The following is a 25,261-nucleotide window of genomic DNA, read 5'->3' as shown; positions in this document are numbered from 1 at the left end:
TCATGTTCAGTATTCTGTGTATGAGTCCCGGCGCTACGTCCTGTTCCCAAAGAGGGGTCTTGGCTCTGTGTTCCTTGTTCCTGTCTCCCAAGACCAAGGCTCTGTGTTCTGCATTCCTGTCTCCCTTGACCAAGTCAAGGCTTTGTGTTCTCGTCCTGTCCAAGTGCCTCGCCTAGCTCAGGAGTACCTCGGCCCACCCAGGAGTACCTCAGCCAGCCCAGTGCTGGGGTTCCCTTGTCCTGTCCAGGAGTCTCACGTCCAGTCCTGTTGCCACTCCTCGTCCTGTAGCCATGTCTTGTCCTCGCCTAGATCAGGGGTCCGAGCCCGAGTCAAGACCCAGGTTCCGGGTCCCTGTCCAGTCTCTGGCTCGGAGTCCTTGTCCAGGTTCCAAGTTCCTAGTTCCTCATCCAGGTCCCGCTTTCCTAGCCAAATCCCAGCCCAAGTCTGTGTTCCTGTCCCAGCTCTCTAGTCAAGTCCTGTTCCTAGTACTTCAGTGTCTGTGTCTTGCATTTGGGTCCGCTCCCAGCGCCCCCCTTATGACAAATCCTAATGTCCAGAGGCCCACATATCCCAAGTAACCCAGACTGCATCCCGACCAACCCTGACCACACACTTACAAACGAGCTAACTTAACACCAGGTCCCATCCTCTCCCTCTCTCCCCGTACAGTGAGGCCTGAATCTCCATCTCCCAACTCTACCCCTAAGCTTAACATCTACACCCCTCCTACACACCCCCATAAACCCAAGCTCTCTCCTCACCAGAGGGCCACGTTCAGCCCTCAGCACCATCAGTTCTTTCACTCTCCCTCTCCCCCACTGCCGGCTTCCGCACAAACCCTCTCCACAAGTTGGCGCACAACCCCCAAATCACAGCACCCATTCCCAATATTAAAACCCCTCCAACGTTAAACATGAGTAGTAACCCCACCATCTTAACATACTGATAACTTTAAATTTTAAAATGAATTTGATGAGGAGGAAGATCCCAATGAAGGCAAGTGGGGGATCTTGATAATGAAAACATGGGCCAGAAACAAGGTGGCAGGGTTGTACCGTGGAGAGCATTCTGACAGGCTGCATCACTGTCTGGTATGGAGGGGCTACTGCGCAGGACTGAAAGAAGCTGCAGAAGGTTGTAAATCTAGTCAGCTCCATCTTGGGCATTAGCCTACAAAGTACCCAGGACATCTTTAGGGAGCGGTGTCTCAGAAAAGCAGCATCCATTATTAAGGACCTCCAGCACCCAGGGCATGCTCTTTTCTCACTGTTACCATCAGGTAGGAGGTACAGAAGCCTGAAGACACACACTCAGCGATTCAGGAACAGCTTCTTCCCCTCTGCCATCCGATTCCTAAATGGACATTGAAGCTTTGGACACTACCTCACTTGTTATTAATATACTTCTTTAATCTTCTTTAATATACTTTTAATATTTTAATATAAAATATTTCTGTTTTTTGCACATTTAAAAAAATCTATTCAATACACGTAATTAATTTACTTGTTTATTTATTATTATGTTTTTTCTCTCTCTCTGCTAGATTATGTATTGCATTGAACTGCTGCTGCTAAGTTAACAAATTTCACATCACATGCCAGTGATAATAAACCTGATTCTGATTCTGAAGTGATATGGCACCTCCAGTATGAGATCTACAAATACTAGAGGGATATATTTCCCACTGCCTGCATAATCACAGAGTACAGCTTCACAAAGTGGATCACCCATCCAGAATTTCTCTTAGATGGATATTGTATGAAATGCTGAACACAATTATTTTGTATTTGCCAAAACAGACTAGAGTTTTTGAGCTGAGATTCCAGTCACGTGTTCATGATGTTTTTTAAGCTACTTGTTTCCACAGTTCCTGAACTTGTACTTGGCTTAGCTCTTTCTTTTTATGTATTTATTGATAAATTGTGAGGTTTGGGTAGCAAGACCAATATTTAATAGCCATCTCTTATTCCCTGAGTGGTTTGTTAAGCCAGTTCAAAAGGCAGTTAGATTAGATTAGATAATGAGGATTCGCGGTCCCCTTTTATTGTCATTTAGTAATGTATGCATTAAGAAATGATACAATGTTCCTCCAGTGTGATATCACAGAAACACAAGACAGACCAAGACTGAAAAACTGACAAAAACCACATAATTATAACATATAGTTACAACAGTGCAAGCAATACCGTAACTTGATAGAAGAACAGACCATGGGCACGGTAAAAAACATCTCAAAGTCTCTCGAAAGTCCCAACATCTGATGCAGACGGTAGAAGGAAGAAAACTCTCCCTGCCATGAGCTTCCAGCGCCGCAAACTTGCCGATCCAGCATCCTGGAAGCACCCGACCACAGTCCGACTCGCAGTCCATCTGAAAACTTCAAGCCTCCGACCAGCCCTCCGACACCGAGCACTGAGTACCATCTCTGCCGAGTGCTTCGACCCCAACCCCGGCCGCCAGCAACAGGCAAAGCCAAGGATTTGGGGCCTTCCCCTCCAGAGATTCTCGATCGCACAGTAGCAGTGGCAGCGAAACGGGCATTTCAGAAGTTTCTCCAGATGTTCCTCCATGCTTCTCACGTCTGTCTCCATCAAATCAGGATTATGCACGGTACCTACTTACAAATACCGATATCATTCACCGGAGAGGCCGCACGTGCTGCGTCACGCCGCCATCTTCTCCTCCCTCCGGAGGAGTAATTCATATTCTGGGTCTGGATCATGTATAGCTTAGTCTGGGTTTGGATATGAATGCATCAGATGAGTTCTTTTGAAGGTCTGGAACTTTCTGGTCACCATTACTGAACTAGCTTTTCTTTCCACAATTCAGACTTAGATTTCCATTTATCGGGTGTTGTTGGATTCAAATTTATGTCTTGGAGTCATCATCCAGGCTTCTAATGACCAGACCATGCCTCTGAATACCGTTTCTTATTCAGTTACTTCCACCTTTACGCAGACTATAGTGGTCCCGTGAAATGTTGTAAGGTATTCCTATCTTAAATCCACTGCCATGCTGAACATGGTCCAAGATGGTGATGTTTGAGATCAGCTGACAAGCTAGTAGCGAAACTTACCCTTATCTCCACTGCTGAAACTCTCATTTTATGATCTGTATTCGATCATTCCAAAATACTTGGAAAACTACCATCTTTACATCCCATAAACTTAAGCTTGTCTTAAGATGAAGGGCTACATGGAAATAAAAAGAGGGGGATAGGCCTAATGCAATTGCTCCTGAGTCTGAGATGAACTTGATGGGGCAAATTCTCTCCTTCAGTGTTGTTATATATCACAGAAGGAATCACAACCAGAAGAAAAATTTCAGAGTTGTATACTTCAATAATAAAATGAACCTTTGAATCATGCCTGCTCCCCAGTCTCCTCTTTGGGCTTTCAGCAAGGTCATGATACTGCTCATCTTTGCTTTCATTATCATTGCTTTCACCTGAGTATGGTAAAATTGAAGTCAGCAAGCATGAAATGGAAAACACTTCAATGACTAAAGTTATCCCTTGCAAAAATGAAATGGTTATGTTTATTGGAGGTCAATTTTTTTCAGGCCCAGGACATTCAGGAATTCCTGTAGGCAGGGTTGTAGTCCTAATCATCTTCAGTCTTTCTTCCATCACATGATCAGATGAGGGATGTTTAATGATGATTATGCAACTCAGCAAATGAAAGAGTCCATGGCTGCATTTAGCAACACCCAATCAACATTTAGCCATGGGCTGGTTTATGGCACAATGTTACTTGTCACTTAAGTGTCAGGCAGTGACCATCTTCAACAAGACCTGCATTGGAAATTCAATGGCATTTCCATTACTGGGTTCCCAACTACCAACGTCTTGGTGATCACCACTGTTCAGAAATTCAACTGGATAAACCACATAAATACCATGGCTACAAGTGGAGACCAAAAACTGGGTATCCTACAGCAAATTAGTCTCCTGATACCTTGGAGCATTTCTACTATCTGCAATGCACAAGTAGGTTAGGTTAATTGGTTATTGTAAATTGCCCTTGTGGGTGGCTGGAGAATCAGAGGACTTTTATAAAAGAGTAGGGTACAAACAAATAAGTAATTAGGGAAATGTCACTGATAGAATATCTGACGGCTGCCATAGACTTGATGGGCAAACTGCATCATGTCATAAGTAATAGGAGAAAAATCAGAAGCATGATGGAATACTTTTCAGTTGCCTGGATAAGTGGCATTCCAACAACTTTCAATAAGCTCAACACTATTCAGAACAAAACAGCCCATTTGATTGGCATACTATTAACTATTATAAGCTTTATTTCCACAACCATTGCATAGTGAATGCATTGTGCACATCTACAAAATGTGATGCTTTAATGAGGAATCAGATCTGCAACGGCTTTGGTTGAGCTACACATTAGTGAAATGATCAAGCCATTGAGGAGGTAGAAGGGAAGCAGGGACTGCAGGGCTAAAAGAATATTTGATATTAACATAAATAACTCGTACATACTGTAAACACTAGAAGGTCTGCAGGTGCTGGAAATCCAAAGCGACACACACAAAATGCTGGAGGAACTCAGCAGGTCAGGTAGCATCTATGGAAATGAATAAACAGTCTACATTTCAGGCTGAGGCCCTTCTTCAGGACTGAAAAGGGAGGGGGAAGATGCCAGAATAAAAAAGGTGAGGGGGGGGGTGAAGGAGGCTAGCTAGAAGGTGATAGGTGAAGCTAAGTGGGTGAGAGAGGTAGGCTGGAGAAGGAATCTGATAGAAGACGAGAGTGGACCATAGGAGAAAGGGAAGGAGAAGGAGATCCAGGTGGAAGTGATAGACAGAAGAGATAAAAGGCCAGAATGGAGAATAGAGGAAGAGGGGAGGGGGAGGGAATTTTTTTTTACTGGAATGAGAAATTGATATATATGCATCAGGTTGGAAGCTACCCAGACGGAATATAAGGTGTTGCTCCTCCACCCTGAGGGTGGCCTCATCTTGGAACAAGAGGAGGCCGTGGACCGACGTGTTGGAACAGGAACGGGAATCAGAATTAAAATGTTTGACCACCGGGAAGTTCCACTTTAAAGAAGCAGCCCCCCCCCCCCCAATTTACAACGGGTCTCTCTAACGTAGAGGAGGCCTCATCGGGAGCACCAGGCACAGTGGGTGACCCCAGCAGATTTGAGGGTGAAGTGTTGCTCGCTTCACCATTGGAGAAGGTTTGCTTGCCAGCAGATGGCACCCGTGCTTCGCAGATGATCAATAGGAAACATTTTAGAAGAGTAGAAAGCATCCAGTTACAAACCAGGAAAATAAAAATGTGACTGCTTTGCTCATTTCAAGTAAAAGTATATTTAGAATCTAGAGAACAATCAATACACTGATACAAGTGCAGTTTGGAACATGACCAACAAAAGACATCAGTGCCTTACAAAATCAGATACTCATGTACTATTGATAGAGCAATTAGTACTGATGTCACAGATGCAGAATTCAGGCATATATTTTTGAAGAATTGTACAGTTAACATTAAACTATTACAGGTGCTGGCTTATCTGGGTATGGTACTTCATTGTATGTGTTGTTTGCCTGCCTTGGACGATATTTTTTTGTTCATATTCTAGCTTAGAGATATGCATGGCACTGAGCAGATACTGTTCTGATGTAAACATGATAAAATTGATGCAGATGGCAAGAGAAAGCACGGTAATTTGGAACTGTATAATAATTACCAGTATAAACTGTTTCCTTTCAAGACTAATTTGACATAACAAGCCAACAGATGATGCAAAATTAAGTTATGAAACAATGTAGTCACCTCCAGACACACATGAGAAAAGATTGCTAACAGATAAATTACTTCTTTTCATGAATAAAAACAGAGAATGTTGGAAACATTCAGCAGGTCAGATAGCGTCTGTGGAAGAGTCTTCATCCTCAACTGCTGACTCTAATTTCTCTTTCAAGAGTCACTGTCTGACTTGATAAGTATTTCCAGCATTTTCTATTTTTATTGCTGCTTTGCAGCATATGCAATTTTTTTGATTCTCATTCAGTTCCTTCATACATGACACTGTCGTTTTGGACCCTGATTTAAGCATACAGTGCTCGAAGAAAATCTGTTGGAATGTCCCAGACAGTAGTTCCAGTCTTTCCATTGACCTTTTGTTAATGCACGAGTGCATGATTTTAACATGAGGTCCATGGAGTCAATTTAGGCATCAAATTACTAATAATTTATATAAAATATTTGTATTTTCAGTTTACATTTGCGTTATTTCTTTTGCTGTGTGTAAATGAAACATATACAGTGGTGTATTTTCCTGTGAAATACAACAGAAGACAATGAGTCCAATCTTTTCTGTGTTTGAAGTAATTTTGATCAGCAGGACATAATGATGAACAGCAGTCTGACAACAGACAGACAGTGGAGGGCTTAAGAGAGGTAGTTTTGATGCCAAGTTGTGTGCTTTTAGTAAATGTGTCTGTCTAGTCTCTTTCTTCAGATTGTTTTGTCATAAAACAGCATACAGATTATAAAAACAGAAAGGACTAAGAATAAATGACTGGGGAGGGGGGAACAACTGAGGTTACATGTGTGAGTGGAAATAGAAGGTATTGCAGGAAATTCTTTTACTATAGCTACATACATAAGAGTGCAACCAGTTTGACTTTGCTGGAAGATGGATGATAGCCATTGGAGGCGTATGAAGTAATGAACGTTATCATAGATTATGGACAGATCAAGGAAGATGAAACATAGCTTACATGGTGGTTAACATTAGCATGGTGAGGAAAAATTAAGGTGTGTAGTTTGCTAATAATTTGAGAAAATATCTATGCACAACACTGTAACTTATCAGGAAGAAAACGTTGCTAAAGGCCAACGTGACTCCTAGACTTGAAGGCCTGCATCCTGGAGGCCTAAAGTTTCTAGAGATAGTGTATGCAGTGGTTATAAGCAACTAAAAATCACTTGATTATGGAGAGGATTGGAAAACAGTAAGATTTAATGTTCCTATTCAAGAAAATTAAATCATTAGAAAGAGGTGATATAGGATCGGAAGGTGCAGAATCTTTATGGGTTGAGCTAAGGAATAGCAGGGGTAAAAGGACCCTGATGGCAGTTATTTATAGGCCTCCAAACAGCTGCAGGGATGTGGACTACAAATTACAACTGGAAATAGAAAAGGCTTGTCAGAAGGGCAGTGTTATGATAATTGTGGGGGATTTTAACATGCGAGTAGATTGGAAAAATCAGGTCGGCACTGGATCTCAAGAGAGAGAATTTGTAGAATGTCTACGAGATGGCTTTTTAGAACAGCTTGTTGTTGAGCCCACTAGGGGATCGGCTGTACTGGATTGGGTATTGTGTAATGAACTGGAGGTGATTGGAGAGATTGAGGTGAAGGAACCCTTAGGAGGCAGTGATCATAACGTGATTGAGTTCACTGTGAAATTAGAAAAAGAGAAGCTGAAATCTGATGTGTCGGTGTTTCAGTGGAGTAAAGGAAACTACAGTGGCATGAGAGAGGAACTGGCCACAGTTGTCTGGAAAGAGACACTGGCGGGAAAGACGGCAGAGCAGCAGTGGCTGGAACTTATGCGAGAAATGAGGAATGTGCAAGACAGGTATATTCTAAAAAAGAAGAAATTTTCGAGTGGAAAAAGGATGCAACTGTGGTTGACAAGAGAAGTCAAAGCCAAAGTTAAAGCTAAGGAGAGGGCATACAAGGAAGCAAAAATTAGTGGGAAGACAGAGGATTGGGAAGTCTTTAAAACCTTACAAAAGGAAACCAAGAAGGTCATTAAGAGAGAAAAGATTAACTATGAAAGGAAACTAGCAAATAATATCGAAGAGGATACTAAAAGCTTTTTCAAGTATATAAAGAGTAAAAGACAGGTGAGAGTAGATATAGGACCGATAGAAAATGATACTGGAGAAATTGTAATGGGAGATGAGGAGATGGCAGAGGAACTGAACAAGTATTTTGCATCAGTCTTCACTGAGGAAGACAGCAGGATACCGGACACTCAAGGGTGGCAGGGAAGAGAAGTGTGCGCAGTCACAATTACAACAGAGAAAGTACTCAGGAAGCTGAATAGGCTAAAGGTCAATAAATCTCCTGGACCAGATGGAATGCACCCTCGTGTTCTGAAGGAAGTAGCTGTGGAGATTGCGGAGGCATTAGCGATGATTTTTCAAAAGTCGATAGATTCTGGCATGGTTCCGGAGGACTGGAAGATTGCAAATGTCACTCTGCTATTTAAGAAGGGAGCAAGGAAGCAAAAAGGAAATTATAGACCTGTTAGCTTGACGTTGGTGGTTGGGAAGTTGTTGGAGTCGATTGTCAAGGATGAGGTTACAGAGTACCTGGAGGCATATGACAAGATAGGCAGAACTCAGCATGGATTCCTTAAAGGAAAATCCTGCCTGACAAACCTATTACAATTTTTTGAGGAAATAACCAGTAGGCTAGACAAGGGAGATGCAGTGGATGTTGTATATTTGGATTTTCAGAAGGCCTTTGACAAGGCGCCACACATGAGGCTGCTTAACAAAATAAGAGCCCATGGAATTACAGGAAAGTTACATACGTGGATAGAGCGTTGGCTGATTGGCAGGAAACAGAGAGTGGGAATAAAAGGATCCTATTCTGGTTGGCTGCCGGTTACCAGTGGTGTTCCACAGGGATCAGTGTTGGGGCCGCTTCTTTTTACATTGTACATCAACGATTTGGATTATGGAATAGAGGGCTTTGTGGCTAAGTTTGCTGACGATACGAAGATAGGTGGAGGGGCCGGTAGTGCTGAGGAAACGGAGAGTCTGCAGAGAGACTTGGATAGATTGGAAGAATGGGCAGAGAAGTGGCAAATGAAGTACAATGTTGGAAAGTGTATGGTTATGCACTTTGGCAGAAAAAATAAACGGGCAGACTATTATTTAAATGAGGAAAGAATTCAAAGTTCTGAGATGCAACGGGACTTGGGAGTCCTCGTACAGGATACCCTTAAAGTTAACCTCCAGGTTGAGTCAGTAGTGAAGAAGGCAAATGCAATGTTGGCATTCATTTCTAGAGGAATAGAGTATAGGAGCAGGGGTGTGATGTTGAGGCTCTATAAGGCATTGGTGAGACCTCACTTGGAGTACTGTGGGCAGTTTTGGTCTCCTTATTTAAGAAAGGATGTGCTGACATTGGAGAGGGTACAGAGAAGATTCACTAGAATGATTCCGGGAATGAGAGGGTTAACATATGAGGAACGTTTGTCCGCTCTTGGACTGTATTCCTTGGAGTTTAGAAGAATGAGGGGAGACCTCATAGAAACATTTCGAATGTTAAAAGACATGGACAGAGTGGATGTGGCAAAGTTGTTTCCCATGATGGGGGAGTCTAGTACGAGAGGGCATGACTTCAGGATTGAAGGGCGCCCTTTCAGAACAGAAATGCGAAAACATTTTTTTAGTCAGAGGGTGGTGAATCTATGGAATTTGTTGCCACGGGCAGCAGTGGAGGCCAAGTCATTGGGTGTCTTTAAGGCAGAGATTGGTAGGTATCTGAGTAGCCAGGGCATCAAAGGTTATGGTGAGAAGGCGGGGCAGTGGGACTAAATGGGAGAATGGATCAGCTCATGATGAAATGGCGGAGCAGACTCGATGGGCCGAATGGCCGACTTCTGCTCCTTTGCCTTATGGTCTTATAGTCTAAAAGTGGAGCCAGAAAGTAAGAAACTATTGGCCAGGTAGTCTAACATCTGTCGTTAGGAAAATGCTAGAATCCATTATCGAGGAAGTAATAGCAAGGCATTCAGAAAATCAAAAGACAACCCAGCAGAGTCAATATGGTTTTATAGGAGGGAATTAATAATTGACAAATTTATTAGCATTCTTTGACAATGTAATAAACAGGGTGGATAAAGAGGAACTAGTAGATGTAAGAGTATTTGAATTTCCAAAAGACATTCAATAAGGTGCCACATAAAAGATTACTGGTCAAAGTAAGGATTAGGGAGAAAAACATTGGCATGGATACTTAATTGACTAACAGAGTGAGGTTACTTTTGGATTGAAAGTCAGTCATCATGGAGTGCCATGGGGACCAGTACTGTATCTCAACTGTTTATGGTCTATATTAATACCTTAGGTTAAGGAACTGAGTGCATTGTTGTTGAAGCAAAGATAGATGGGTTAATCAAAATGCACAAAGGTAGGTTAAGTGAGTGTGCCAAAAGTTACTAGACCGAATATAAGATGGAAAAATAGGAGCTAGAAGAATGATAGAGCTAATTGTTATTAAAATGGAGTGAGTCTATAAAATTGGATACAAAGGCTTCTGGGAGTTCTGTGCATTAACATAAAGGGTTGACATGTAGGTGCAACAAGGGATTAGAAATGACTAAGGGAATGTTGAACTTTATTGTAGAGGACATGTACTATAAAAAAAGCTACTGTACACCTGGAGTACTGTACAGTATACACTTTGGTCTCCATATTTACAGAACCAAATACTTCCATTAGAGGCAGAGCAGATAAGGTTCACAAGGTTAATCCCTGGAATGAAGAAAAGTCAAGCTATATTCATTGGAGTTTAGGAAAATGAAACATATGTGATTCCAGGAGTGATTAACGGGGTTGATACTGAAAGAATGTTTCTCCTGTGGGAAATGAGTTATAAGGGACATAGTTTTCGAGTAAGGAAGGAGTAACTCATTTAAGATGGAGATGAGAAGAAACTTCTTCCAGAGGGCTGTGATTCTACCCCAGACAGCTGTGGAGGCAATCACAGAATGAATCCAAGGGGGAGATCGACAGAAATTTGAACTTAAGGATCATATTGAATGTTGAAGTGGCACAAGGAGCTGGTTTTCAGGATTTTAGTATATGGACACACAGCCTAAAGGGCACACTTTTCTGAAACTATTAGCAAAGATTTTAATAGTGATATTTACCATCCATTATATGATTGTAAAATATTGTTGTCCATTATTCCTCTATTTATATAACAAGTACCTTTGAAAATTTTCTACATTCATTTACATCATTGAAGATGCAAATTTAAATCTGAAAAGAAGTCCATGACTAAAAAATACTCAGTGCTGGTAAACCAGAAAAAAAAATCTTAAGATATCAGATTTTAAAATGTTTTCACTGGAATAAGTGAAACCTCCCCCTCGTACCCCATCCGTTATTTATTTATATACACACATTCTTTCTCTCTCTCTCCTTTTTCTCCCTCTGTCCCTCTGACTATACCCCTTGCCTATCCTCTGGGTTTTTCCCCCCCTCCCCCTTTTCCTTCTCCCTGGACCTCCTGTCCCATGATCCTCTCGCATCCCTTTTGCCTATCACCTGTCCAGCTCTTGGCTCCATCCCTCCCCCTCCTGTCATCTCCTATCATTTTGGATCTCCCCCTCCCCCTCCAGCTTTCAAATCTCTTACTAACTCTTCCTTCAGTTAGTCCTGACGAAGGGTCTCGGCCCGAAACGTTGACTGTACCTCTTCCTATAGATGCTGCCCGGCCTTCTGCGTTCACCAGCAACTTTGATGTGTGTTGCTGGAATAATTGTTGCTTTTTAGGACAGAGATTTCAAGAACTTTCTTCATCCAGTGAGAGTTGAACCTGTGGAATTCTCAACCCCATTAAAAGAAATGAGGTATGGTTATCGTAGCTGAGGAAATCATGGCATACAGGGAGAATGCAGGAACGAGATACTGAATTAGGATGATCATTTGTGATTATATTGAATGCTGGAGCATGTGTGAAGTGCAGAATGGCCTACTGTTCTTTTTTTTTATATGATTCTAGTTTCAAACTTGACTCAAGCTCCAAAAATAGAGGTTTCTTGAGCCTGATGTTTTTTTGGACAAGAAAACATGCTCAGAAAAGCATCTGGACTTGACTGATGAATGAACTAATTCTAGGCAGATATAAATAAGAAATCCAGACAATGATATTCTCATCTGACTACCTTAACTTGTAGAATGTAATCTTTGATGTGAGAATTAAGGGAGAATGCATTGAACTATAATGTAGATGGGGCATAAATACTCCAGCTAACCTAGAGAACAAGGAAAAATAACTGAAGATTTAGTCCCAATTCATCCTTATTTAATGCCACAATTTTAACAAATTTATATCATAAATGGAAAGCAGCCATAAAGCCAGGAATCTTGATATTTTATAAATGATATCACAGCTCTTGAGTGTCTCTTGTCTGCTTTTTCGTAAGTACTTCATATGCTGCCTGTATCTCAAGAAATTGTTGTTCTGCTTCATTTAAATTATGTCGGTTGTGATCAGGGTGCCAGCGTTTCACCAACTCTCTATAACTTTTGTTAATTTCTTCCAAGGTTGCTTCCTGGCGTAGTCCCAGCACCTGAAGTTTAAAAATAAATACAAGTCTTAATTTAGAAAGCAATAACTCAGAAAGACCAGTATGCTGTTTAAAATATTCCACTGCATTACTTGCAAATTGCTTTGCATCCTCTACAAAGCCAGAGAGGGCAAGATCTAACCAGGAATAGGAAATTATATCACAATGAATTACATTCTTTGTCACTTCGTTAAACAAAAGACAGATTTTACTAGATGTTTCATCTGGGGAATATCTGGGATTAGAGTAATTAAAATTACATCTGTTTTAGAAAAGCATCTGCGAGATTGGCTAATAAAATCATGGGGATGCACATCTTCAAAATTAGTTCTTTGAACGAATGGGCCATTTATTGCAGAAACAAACAAATATTCTGTCATACAGGAGAAGAAAAAATGCACCCCCTTTTAATACAAAGAAACAAAAAGGTTTGAGATGCACCATCATAAAATGTGCCACAGGCTGACAGACTCCATGTGTGTTTATGCTGTCAGACCTTCCACACTTCCTGCCCTGTCCCTGCCTGTCCTGCCTACTGAACTCACTTGCTCTAACCTCGATGTTTACTTCGACTTTCTCATCTGTTAGACTACTACTTTGGGTACCACCACCTGTCAGACTACTTTAAACCCACTCTTTTCATATATCCCCAGAAGCTCTTTCTATTCATTTTTAGATTACTTGTCAGTTTTCTCTCATAATCAGTTTTCTGTTTCCCTACTAGCTTTTTAGTCTTGTTTTCAAGTCTTGCCACTTTGTGTGCCTGTTTTTTTAAATTTTTAATTTTAATGTTAATCTCCTTTGTCAACTAAGCATAGTTCATCTTTCTCGTGAAATCCCTCTTTCTAATGAGAACACGTTTCTGCTGAGCACTATGAGCCAGCTGCATAAGTAACTGCCACTGCTCATTCACTAAACTATATCTTAGTCTATTTACTCAATCCACTCTGGACGACTATACTTTCAGATCCTTGTAGTTGAGCATACTTGTTTTGGATTGGAGTGTTTACCCTCAATTAATCTTACTTCATTGCACACAACCAAATCTAAAAAAGACTGTTTCCAAGTAGCTTCTTTAACATACTGCTCTCAGAAGCAATCCACAATGAATTCCATAAATTCCTCTTCCAAGGTACTTTGCCAGTTTGATTAGTTCAATCAACATGCAGACTGAAATCACTGATGATAATTACTGCTCTCTTCTTACGTGTTGATGATAATTCCCCATTTATGCTTTGTCCTGTTGAGAGGCAACACTTTTGGGGCTCTGTAGACTACTCCCACCCATATCTTCATTTCCCTGCTATTTGTCATTTCCACTTAAACTGATTTCATATCACCATCCACTTGATATTGTCACAAGTCAGCACCATGCTCAAAACTTCCTCTATTAACAAATACCATTCTACCGCTTTTTACCTATCTATGTATTCTTTTTGGAATATTGAATAACCTTGAATACTGAATTCCTAGTCCTGGTCATTCTGCAACACGCTTTTGTAATACATGTTAGGTCAAACTGATTTGTGACTATTTATGCCAAATATCTTGTTACAAATGCTATGTGCAATCAGATAAAAAACCATAATCTTTGACTTTTTTGTAGTTTTAATTTACTCTGGATGCTGTCCAAGTTGCATGCCGTCTTGGACAATGTCTCCCATCTACTACATAATGTACTGGTTTGGCACAGGAGTACATTCAGCCAGAGACTCATTCCACCGAGATGCAACACTGAGCGTCATAGGAAGTCATTCCTGCCTGTGGCCATCAAACTTAACAACTCCTCCCTTGGAGGGTCAGACACCCTGAGCTAATAGGCAGGTCCTGGACTTATTTCATGGCATAATTTACATATTACTAATTAACTATTTATGGTTTTATTACTATTTATTATTTATGGTGCAACTGTAATGAAAACCAATTTCCCCCGGGATCAATAAAGTATGACTATGACTATTCACTTTCTGAAACACATTTGCTAATATCTTGTGCCTCTTCCTGTCGTATGTTGATTTTCATTTCTGCTATAGCATCCTATACCGCTGTTCTCTTATTTGATTTTGATTTAGTAACCTTCACGTCACTTGAACCTTACTCACCCGCAATTAATTTAAAGCCCAGATATTAATCTTATTTATGCAGTTAGCCAGGTTACCAGCCCAGCATGGATCAGATTAAACCCATCCCAATGAAACAGCTTCCTCCTTTTCCAATACTTGTGCCAGTGCCCCATGAATTAGAGAACATTTCTCCCTCATCAAACTTTGAGCCACACCCATTAACTACTCTAATCTTATTTACCCTTTGCCAATTTGCTGGCTGATTGGGTAATAATATGGAGGTCATCACCTTTGAGTTTTGCTTTTCAATTTTGCCTGTGCTGTTCATAATCCCTCAACAGAACCTCCTTACTTGTCTTATCCATGTAGTTAGTGCCTATGTGGATCTTCCCATTCCTACTCCAAAGTTCTTCTCCAGCCCAGAAGAGATGTCCTTAACTCTGACAGTGAACAGGCAAAACAGCTTTCAGAAGTCTATGCGTCTATAGCAGAGATCAGTGTCTGTTCTCCAAACCAAGCTATCACCTATGATTGTAGCATTTCATATATATATAAAATATTCCAGATTTCAGTACAATCTGTACATTGAGAATGGAAATAATTTCAGTTGGAGTGTAAAACAGACATGCAACCTAAGGTGGAGGAAGAAACAGCAATCTAGACCAATTAGTATTATTAATTTGTTTATAATTACCTTGTACGCTAACCTTTCTCTTTCAGTCTTTATGGAAGTGATAGATGCAAATAACTTTTCCCATTCCTGATTGTAACCATAGCTTAATCCAGTTCCACCAGTGGAGAGCTTCCATGCATGATATGGAAGAAGTAATATAGATTCAAAGAGACCACCGACCAGTGGGAATATTCGGAGTGAATCCAGGATAATATTAATGGTGTCGGAGATGTACGTTATTGTAACTGTAGTATTGTGAAACATACAATAGAAGATTGGCATTGTGAAAGCCAGCCAAGCTAAAGCTAATCTGTAAAGTCGCACCCTTAAGTTGTCTTCCGTGTCGCTTGAAGTCTTGTAGAGGCAGTGTTGCATAGAGACAACACTAGCAACAATACTGATGGGTATTGTTGCAATGGGTCTGCCATAGAATATGATGGAAGTAACAATGGAGGCTATCATTGTTGCCTTTATATCGGAAGTTTGCTCACCAACATTAGCTACAAGGTGAACACCCAGTGTGATAGCAAGCGGCAAGACCATGATGTAGAAACCACTTAATGGAGATAGACTTATGAGAGCAACGATACCAAAGTAAACCCCAACTACAAATTGGCCAAAAGTTCGGATAATTTTCATTGATGGTTGTTTATCTCTTTTCCTTTGAGTCTTTTTGTGGCGCGAGTTTGCATTTTGCACATACTTTGGCAAATGCCAAAACTCACGAATCCACCCAAACCCAAATCCACCAAATGTCACCATCCACAGTAAGGCATGGCTATCTCTCCCAAGGTAGATGTGATGGAGACCTAAAGGTCCACCTAATGACCAGAGAACATAAGTGATCACCAAACTTTTGATCATCTCCACAGCCAAAACTGATAAATATTGATGTCAAAATTTGAGGATTAGGAAGACTCTGCTTTATAGTTCAGTAAAGGAATTGACGGATCTGCCCATATCATTGATTGGGTTCTTGATTGAAGCATGTCTTTAGCCTAGACTTTCATCTTACACAATCTGAAGAAAAACAGAATGAATAATAAGAACTTGCCAATCAACAAATGGTCAGGTCTACATTTGTGCATTCCAAATAGAAGCAATTTTCATTGTAATGTGTGGAAAACAAACAGCCTTTACCAAATATATTTTTATCTACTAAATGCTGGCTTCAAAACCTCCCAGGCCATGGGTTATATGCTTAGTATGAGATTAATACTTTCTATTTCATACTTGAATATTTCTAAAAACCTTGAGTAAAATGTGTTAATACTTGAGTTTTAAGGAAGCCAACTGTGTGCAGGAGTACTGCTGAAACTCCGCTGGTTGAAACCACATAGATTACCTGTAACACGCATTGATAAACATTACACCATTTTTCCAGATCAGAGAGTTTGCTTGCAGGGTAATCTGAACCTGAATGGGACATGCCGGTCTGTGGTGAGGGAAACACCTCATTAAGTTCCATTGTGCCTGGATTGTTAATAATTAATAGTGCTTTGGAAAACTGCAGACTATCTTGGTTAGGTGTAAGATTATTTAATCTGTCACAGAGGACTGTTTTGGTTCTGAATTTACATCAGCAGGCCACTCTAACATGATGTTGTCTATCAATCCTCCTCCTCCACCGCCCCCCCAACTTTCCCAAATTGGTCAGAAAATTGACAAACGTGACTTTGATCCCACATAAGGCAGATAACAAATTCTGCAAACACCTCATGAGAATACAGCATTTATAAAGTACGCAAGCCCATTGCTAGGTCTCAGTGTAGGACATAGATACCACCAGCTGAAATAATGATCCCAATGTTCTCTTAGTAAAATCCAAAGATAAGCATGTGTTTACTACAATGTATTGCATAGAATAAGGTTCCACTGCATTGCTGCAACTTTCAGATTTACAAACATGAGAACATCTGCAGATGCTGGAAATTCAAGGCAACACACACAAAATGCTGGAGGAACTTAGAAGGTCAGGCAGTATCTTTCCATAGATGCTGCCTGACTTGCAGATTTATATAGTTTTCAATATACTGTATAGTACAAGGTAACAAAGCTTGTCTAAAAAAGAAATCACATTTAATATTAACACTGCTGTGTCAATTTATTACGATTTACAAGCTCATAGGGTTTCAACAGTCTATTAATTAGGTTTGATTTGGGTAGACCCATGAAAAAGGATGGCTCCTAACTTAAGAGGATAAACTTTGCCTCCTCAAGCAAAACTTGGTCTTTCATTTACATAAACTGAAAAATTTAAGTACTTAGCATACAGTACATAAGTAATAGTCTTAAGAGAACAATCAATTTAAGAGGGGGATCAGGCAACTTTGAAACAAGAGAACATTTTAAAACATGCTTACCAGACAATGTAGTGTAACTCTGATTAAATCCAAAAGACTTTTGCCCCCTGAGGATTAATCTTGTGTTGACTCAGAGCAGTTCATTATTGCGTAAAATTACAATAAACTGGAATGTAGCATTTTGCAACAACTTACTTCACAATAGTAGAATATTAACTCACTGGGTGCAAATTCTAAAGGCACTAAACAGGTCAATGAATAGAGTCAATTTTAATGATAACCCTAATCAGCATGAACCTTAAATCAGGTTAGAATTTACTTTAGATCTGTCCCAAGGTAACCTTTGAGGTATTTGCAGTTTAAAATAAATTGTATTTTGAGCACAAATTGTTTCAGTACAAGGACAAAAACATTTTATATATTTTTAATGCTAGAAGATGAGTAATAATAACTTGCACACTAGTCTTTTGAGAGCTGTGCACTTAGACAAACAAACCCCTCTGTATCTCAGAGGTCTGTAATCACTCACCACTTCTACCAGGAGGTTGGTAACCAGTGGTGTTCTGCAGGGATCTGTTCTGGGACCCCTGCTCTTTATGATTTTTATAAATGACTTGGTTGAAGAAGTGGAAGGGTGGATTAGTAAGTTTGCAGATGACAGGAAGGTTGCTGGTATTATGGAATGTCTAGAAGGTTGTCGTAGGTTAGCATGGGGCATTGATATGATGTAGAACTTGATTGAGAAGTGACAGATGAAGTTCCATATGGAAAAGTGTGAAGTGATTCACTTGGGAAGGTCGAACTTGAAGGCAGAATATAGGATTAATGGCAGGACTCTTAACAGTGTGGAGGAACCAAGGGATCTTGGGGTTCAAGTCCATAGATCCCTCAAAATTACAGTGTCAGTTGATAGGGTGGTTAATGTTATGTTTTGTAAATCCAAAACATTAAACTAATTGAAAGGAAACATGGAGCTGGGAATGCATGTCTTAGTTTCATTTTTACTTTAAGAGAGGCATGCACTTATGCTGTGGCGGCGTCATGACGTGTGCCATTCAGTTACTTTTACATATAACCCATAATGAATTATTTAAACGAACAAATATATACTGTATGTTTATATACAGTAAACTATATACTACAACTACTATATGGACATCCACAGCACAGTAAATTTTAAATTGTCCCATTCAGGCCTGAAGATTTAATCGCTGTGGAGGATTTCTTACTCTTGTGAAATAACGTCTTTCCTGACAAAGGAGGTTACTTTGCTTGGCAGGTGAGACTCATGCCTGGGAAACAGTCTCAGGTTCTGGGGCCTTCTCCATGGTGCTTGTGGGAGTTGACTCTGGGGCTGCAGGAAGTAGTTCTGACAGCTCTGAATACCTTTCTTCTGGATGTGTTGGCAGCCTGAACAGTGCAAAGCAAGCTTCTCAATCTGCTGATCTATCCCAGGCCACCAGACAAAGCTTAGAGCCTATGATTTCATTTTGACCATGCCTAGATGATAAGCATGAAGCTCCTCCAACACTTTAGCTCTCAGCTTGGATACTACAACAACTCTCAATCCCCACATAAGGCAAACCCTGTCAGGTGCAAGTTCATCCCGCTCTGGTAAAAATGGGGGAACTGGGATTTCTGCTGCATATTCCAGTTCTTTTGGGTTGCCATGTAGACCTGAGACAGTGTGGGATCCTTGCTGGTTTCCCTTTGGATCACCTCTGCCATAATAGGGAGACTTTCGATTTGCATTAGCGAGAATGCGTCAAGAGGAGTGTCCTCTTTTGTAAATTTTTCAGGTATTTCATTTCCCAAGAGTAAACAGGACACTCCATCAGCATTTCCATGATTAGTTGTCCTCTTGAATTTGATCTTGTAATTGTGTCCTCCGAGAAACAGAGCCCATCTCCGCATTTGTGTTGCTGCTGTTAGTGAAACACTCTTCTGTGGATTGAAAATGCCCACTAGTGGTTGATGATCAATAAAGAGGGTAAACTCCCTCCCATACAGGTACTGGTTGAAATGTTTTACACCCCAAACCAGACTCAAGGCTTTCTGTCAATCTGTGTGTAATTTTTTTCTCTGCAGCAATAAGGGAATGTGATGCAAAGGCTATACAGCGTTCACTTACATCACTTATGATATGTGACATGGCTTCACTTAACCGTAAGGTGAGGCATCACTGGCAAGTTTCACTGGACGATGTGGATCATAATGTGTCTGTTGTCATATTTCCTTTACCTATTTGAAAGCCATCTCACACTGCTTTGTCCATTGCCATTTCTTCACGATCTGTAGTAATGAGTCCAAGGGATGGAGCACAGTAGCCAGGTTTGCAAGGAACCTCATATAGTAATTGACAAATCCTAAAAAGGAGCACAGCTGTGACACTTCCTTTGGCCTTAGAGCATCCACCACCACTGCTTTAATTTTCTTAGCACACATAATTCTTGTGCATCGATGGTGTAACCACAGTAAGTGATGCTTGGTTTAAAGAATTCACATTTGTTTCATCCTGCTCTGAGCCCATAACCTTCTAATCTTTTTAAATACTGTCTTGAGATTTTGGAGATGGTCCTTGTCATCCTTACTGGTAACAATGATGTCATCCAGGTAACACGGAGTGCCTGGGTAGCCTTGCAGTGCCTGGTCCATAGCTCTCTGCCAGAGTGCAGGTGTAGATGTTACTCCAGAAATAAGTCTATTTTAGCAATAAAGTCCTTTGTGAGTTTTTATGGTGAGAAACTCTTTGGATGTTTCTTCCATTTCTATCTATTGGCAGTCCTCACCTAAGTCCACTTTTCTGAAGTGTTTCCCTCCAGAAAGGTTTGCAAAGATATCCTCAATCCTGCGCAGAGGATATTGATCTACTTTCAGTACTGGGTTGATGGTGACCTTGAAATCACCACAGATCTTGACAGGCACATTCTTCTTTGCTACTGGGACAACTGGTGTTGCCCATGGGCTCCACTCAACCTTGGAATTAATTCCTTCAACTTCCATGCGATATAGTTTACTGGTTAATTTATCTCTGATGGTATAAGGAATTGGACAGGCTTTGTAAAACTTGGGTCTGGCTTTTTTATTTAACACTATTTTACCCTTGATATATTTGAGTTTTCCAATACCATCCTTGAACACTGATGTGGCATCATCCAGTATCTTTCTTAATTTGTTTTCAATTGACTCTATTACAGGGAATCTGATATGCAAATGGTGGATGGATTTCCAATCAAGTTGTAGTTGGTTTCAGCCAATCACATCCCCACAATGCTGGCCCTCCTGTTTTTATCACCTACAAGCCCAATGTGTCTTGCTGGTTGTTGTATTTCACTGTCATAAATTGGATAGTACAACAACTCTCAATCCCCACATAAGGCAAACTCCGTCAAAGGTAAGTTCAGCCTGGTAAAAATAGGGGATTGGGATTTCTGCTGCATATTCCAGCTGTATTGGGTTGCCATGTAGACCTGAGACAGTGTGGGATCATTTCTGGTTTTCCTTTCAATCATCTCTGCCATTGTAGGGGTTCTTTTGATTTGAATTAGGGAGAATGTGTCCTCTTTTGTAAATTTAGTTGGATATCTGCAGCCTTCAGTTCAGTATCTTCGAAATGCTGTTCAAACTCATTTTCTTCTTCTGACTTTTAATGGCGGTTGGCAGTCCAACTTAAATGTGCCTTACCTTATCACCACCAACTCGACTGGAGTGTGGTGTAGAGAACTGGGAAATAAAACCTCTACTAGCTCTTTATTAAATGAAAACTAAATTACCCCCAAAAGTCCTAAAGATTGTAAATAATGAAAGACAACTAATTTTGTAGAATAATAGCCAAGTCAGTGTCCAATTCCATTTTAATTAATTTGCCGTTCACTTCTAATGCAAGCCATTTGCTTGTCTAGTGTTAATTTTCATTTTATAAATCTCAAGGCTATTGTCATTCTCATCCTTATCAAATTTTTCAACTGCATACAGATTAGTGCTCTTTTTGAAACTGTAACTCGACTTTGTATCTTCTGTACCCTTCTGTACCGGATGCAGCGATTCAGATCGATGGGTTTACTATACACCATCAGGGTAGACCTATAGAGTCTCTCAAAGGCAGAGGTGGAGGAGTATGCCTCATGATCAACTCTTATTGGTGCACAAATATATCAGTGTTGTCCCAATTCTGCTCATCAGACCTGGAATATCTAGCAGTAAAGTGCCGTTCTTTTTACCTACCACAGGAGATTTCCGGGATCATTTTGGTAGCAGTATACATTCCACCTCAGGCCAATGTCAAACAGGCTTTAGATGATCTGAGCAATGGGATCAACGTGCACGAAACAGTGCACCCTAATGTCTTCACCATCGTTTTGGGGGATTTTGACCAGGCCAGTCTGAAAAAAATCACTAAGCAACTACCATCAACAGATCACTTGCAATACCAGAGGAAACAATACACTGGACCATTGCTACAACACCATCAAGAATGCCTGCCGTGCTATTCCACGCCCTCACTTCGGGAAGTCTGATCACCTAGTTGTACTTCTACTCCCTGTGTATAGGCAGAGACTGAAGACTGCAGCACCAGTAGTGAGGACCAAGAAGGTATGGACAAGGGAAACACAGGAGCGCCTACAGGACTGCTTTGAATCGGTGGACTGGACTGTATTCAGGGATTCGTCTTTGAACCTGGGTGAGTATGCAGCAGTTGTTACCGACTTCACTAAAACCTGTATGGATGAGTGTGTGCCTACAAAGACTTACTGTACATTCCCAAACCAAAAGCCATGGATGAACCAGGAGGTATGTTGTTTGCTGAAGGCTAGATCTGTGGCATTCAAGTCTGGCAATCCAGGTCTGTACCAGAAAACCAGGTATGATTTGCGGAGGACTATTTCAAGGGCGAAGAGACAATTTTGAACAAGGTTGGAGGTGACATTGGATGTACGGCAACTCTGGCGGGGTCTGCAAGACATTATTTTCTATAAAGCGAAACCCAATAGCATGAATAGCAGTGATGATTCACTACCAGATAAACTCAACGCCTTCTGTGCACACTTTGAAAGGGAGAACACAACTACAGCTGTGAAGATCTCTGCTACACCTGATGACCCTGTGATCTCTGTCTCAGAGGCCGATGTTAGGCTGTCTTTAAAGAGGGTGAACCCTTGCAAGGCGGAAGGTCCCGATGGAATACCTGATAAGGCTCTGAAAACTTGTGCCAACCAACTGGCGGAAGTATTCAAGGACATTTTCAACCTCTCACTGCTACGGGCGGAAGTTCCCACTTGCTTCAAAAAGGCAACAATTATACCAGTGCCGAAGAAGAATAATGTGGGCTGCCTTAATGACTATTGCCCGGTAGCACTCACATCGACAGTGATGAAATGCTTTGAGAGGTTGGTCATGACTAGACTGAACTCCTGCCTTAGCAAGGACCTGTAATAGGTCAACTGAAGATGCAATCTCAATGGTTCTCTACATGGCCTTAGACCATCTAGACAACACAAACACCTATGTCAGGATGCTGTTCATTGACTATAGCTCAGCATTTAACACCATCATTCCCACAATCCTGATTGAGAAGTTACAGAACCTGGGCCTCTGTACCTCCCTCCACAATTGGATCCTTGACTTCCTGACCGGAAGACCACAATCTGTGCGGATTGGTGATAACATCTCCTCCTCACTGACGATCAACACTGGTGTACCTCAGGGGTGTGTGCTTAGCCCACTGCTCTACTCTCTATATACTCATGACTGTGTGGCTAGGCATAGCTCAAATACCATTTACAAATTTGCTGATGATACAACCATTGCTGGTAGAATCTCAGGTGGTGATGAGAGGGCGTACAGGAGTGAGATATGCCAACTGGTTGAGTGGTGTCACAGCAACAACCTGGCACTCAATGTCAGTAAGATGAAAGAGCTGATTGTGGACTTCAGAAAGGGTAAGATGAAGGAACACATACCAATCCTCATAGAGGGATCAGAAGTGGAGACAGTGAGCAGCTTCAAGTTCCTGGGTGTCAAGATCTCTGAGGATCTAACCTGGTCCCAACATATCGATGCAGTTATAAAGAAGGCAAGACAGTGACTATACTTCATTAGGAATTTGAAGGGATTTAGTCTGTCAACAAATACACTCAAAAACTTCTATAGCTGTACCGTGGAGGGCATTCTGAGAGACTGCACCACTGTCTGATATGGGCGGGGGGTGGGGGGGGGGCTGCTACTGCACAGGATGGAAAGAAGCTGCAGAGGATTGTAAATTTAGTTGTCTCTATCCTGGGTACTAGCCTACAAAGTACCAAGACATCTTCAAGAAGTGGTGTCTCAGAAAGGCAGCGTCCATTATTAAGGACCTCCAGTATCCCAGGCACTCCTTTTTCTCACTGTTACCATCAGGTAGGAGGTACAGAAGTCTGAAGGCACACACTCAATGATTCTCTGCCATCTGATTCACAAATGGGCATTGAACCTGTAACATTACCTCACTTTGTTAATAAATATTATGTCTGTTTTTGCACAATTTTTAATCTATTCAATATACGTATACATGTTTCCCCGGCTATCGAAAGTAGAGCGTTCCTATGAAACCTTTCGTGCCGAAATGGCGTAAAGCAAAGAAGCAATTACCATTAATTTATATGGGAAAATTTTTGTGCGTTCCCAGACCCAAAAAATAACCTAACAAATAGCACATAAAACCTAAAATAACACTAATATATAGTAAAAGCAAGAATGATATGCTAAATACACAGCCTATATAAAGTAGAAATAATGTATGTACAGTGTAGTTTGACTTAACAAAATCAGGAAGATTTAGCCAAAACTGATTTGTAGAAAAGAATCAACATGTACACGCATGTGCACACACCTGCCTGCGCAAGGCTTCACGGTCATGGTAGTCTTTCTCGGGGTAAACACAAGTTTAAAGTGGGCATCTTTTTTTGCAAAGGCGAAAATCCTCTTTCGATTAGCGAAAACAGGTACTAATGTAGGTACAAGGAATTCTGCAGATGCTGGAATTTCAAGCAACACACATAAAAGTTGCTGGTGAATGCAGCAGGCCAGGCAGCATCTCTAGGAAGAGGTACAGTCGACATTTCGGGCCGAGACCCTTCGTCAGGACTAACTGAAGGAAGAGCCTACTGTACCTCTTCCTAGAGATGCTGCCTGGCCTGCTGCGTTCACCAGCAACTTTGATGTGTGTTACTAATGTAGGTCTTTTGTAAAAGCGAAGTGGCGTGAAGTGGGAGACACCTGTATTGTAATTGATTGATTTATTATTTTTTTTTCTCTTCTGGATGTATTGCATTGAACTGCTGCTGCTAAGTTAACAAATTTCACAACACATGCCAGTGATAATAAATCTGATTCTGATATCTTTCTCTTCCCTGTGCAGACCATTTATTTTTGTCTTCCCAACATATTTTTTGTGTGTGACCTACTTTGTTGCATTTTCTGCAAGTTTCACCTTTAAATCTGCATTGGTCTGGTGTATCTGAGCCCCTGCTATAACGGTAAAACAATTTGTTTGGCCAGGTCAGTTTCTGTTTAGACGTTACAATTTTGTTCACACTCACTTTCATTCCTGATGGCAACTCAATTGCGTCTGTCTGCTGTTTCCATTAGAGTCACAGAAAAGTACAGCGCAGAAATAGGCCCTTTGGCCCATCCAGTCCGTGCTGATCCATTTAAACTGCATACTCCCATCAACCTTCGCTGGGACCATAGCCCTCCATACTCCTACCATCCATGTACCTATCCTATCTTCTCTTAAGCATTGAAATCGAGCTTGTGCTGGCAGCTTGTTCCAACTCTCATGACCCTCTGAGTGAAGAAGTTTCCCCTTAAATTCTCTTTAAACTTTTCACCTT

At 41.0% G+C, this 25,261-nt stretch overlaps 1 protein-coding gene across 1 annotated transcript; it reads right to left on the bottom strand.

Moving 5' to 3' along the window:
* Window positions 1-11,419: 11,419 nt before the first annotated feature.
* dnajc22 (DnaJ (Hsp40) homolog, subfamily C, member 22) lies at window positions 11,420-17,501 on the bottom strand. The gene is made up of 3 exons (XM_063037285.1): window positions 17,451-17,501; window positions 15,109-16,107; window positions 11,420-12,354 (listed from the first exon to the last, which is right to left on the bottom strand). Exons 2-3 carry the CDS (start codon window positions 15,949-15,951, stop codon window positions 12,169-12,171), a joined length of 1,029 nt encoding a protein of 342 aa, XP_062893355.1. The 5' UTR covers window positions 15,952-16,107; window positions 17,451-17,501; the 3' UTR covers window positions 11,420-12,168.
* Window positions 17,502-25,261: the final 7,760 nt, after the last annotated feature.

Source organism: Mobula hypostoma, chromosome X1 (assembly GCF_963921235.1).
Source record: "Mobula hypostoma chromosome X1, sMobHyp1.1, whole genome shotgun sequence".
In the NCBI taxonomy this organism is placed as follows: domain Eukaryota; kingdom Metazoa; phylum Chordata; class Chondrichthyes; order Myliobatiformes; family Myliobatidae; genus Mobula; species Mobula hypostoma.
Note: the sequence above shows the minus strand (reverse complement) of the source record. Positions and strands in the feature narration are given on the sequence as shown.

Bases quoted from the DNA above. Each gene is read 5' to 3' on its own strand.
- dnajc22 (XM_063037285.1), bottom strand. From the start codon at position 15,951: ATGATCAAAAGTTTGGTGATCACTTATGTTCTCTGGTCATTAGGTGGA. The intron at 12,355-15,108 runs GTAATTATAAAC...TTTAAACTTCAG, and splicing joins GAGAAAGGTTAGCGTACAAG to GTGCTGGGACTACGCCAGGA.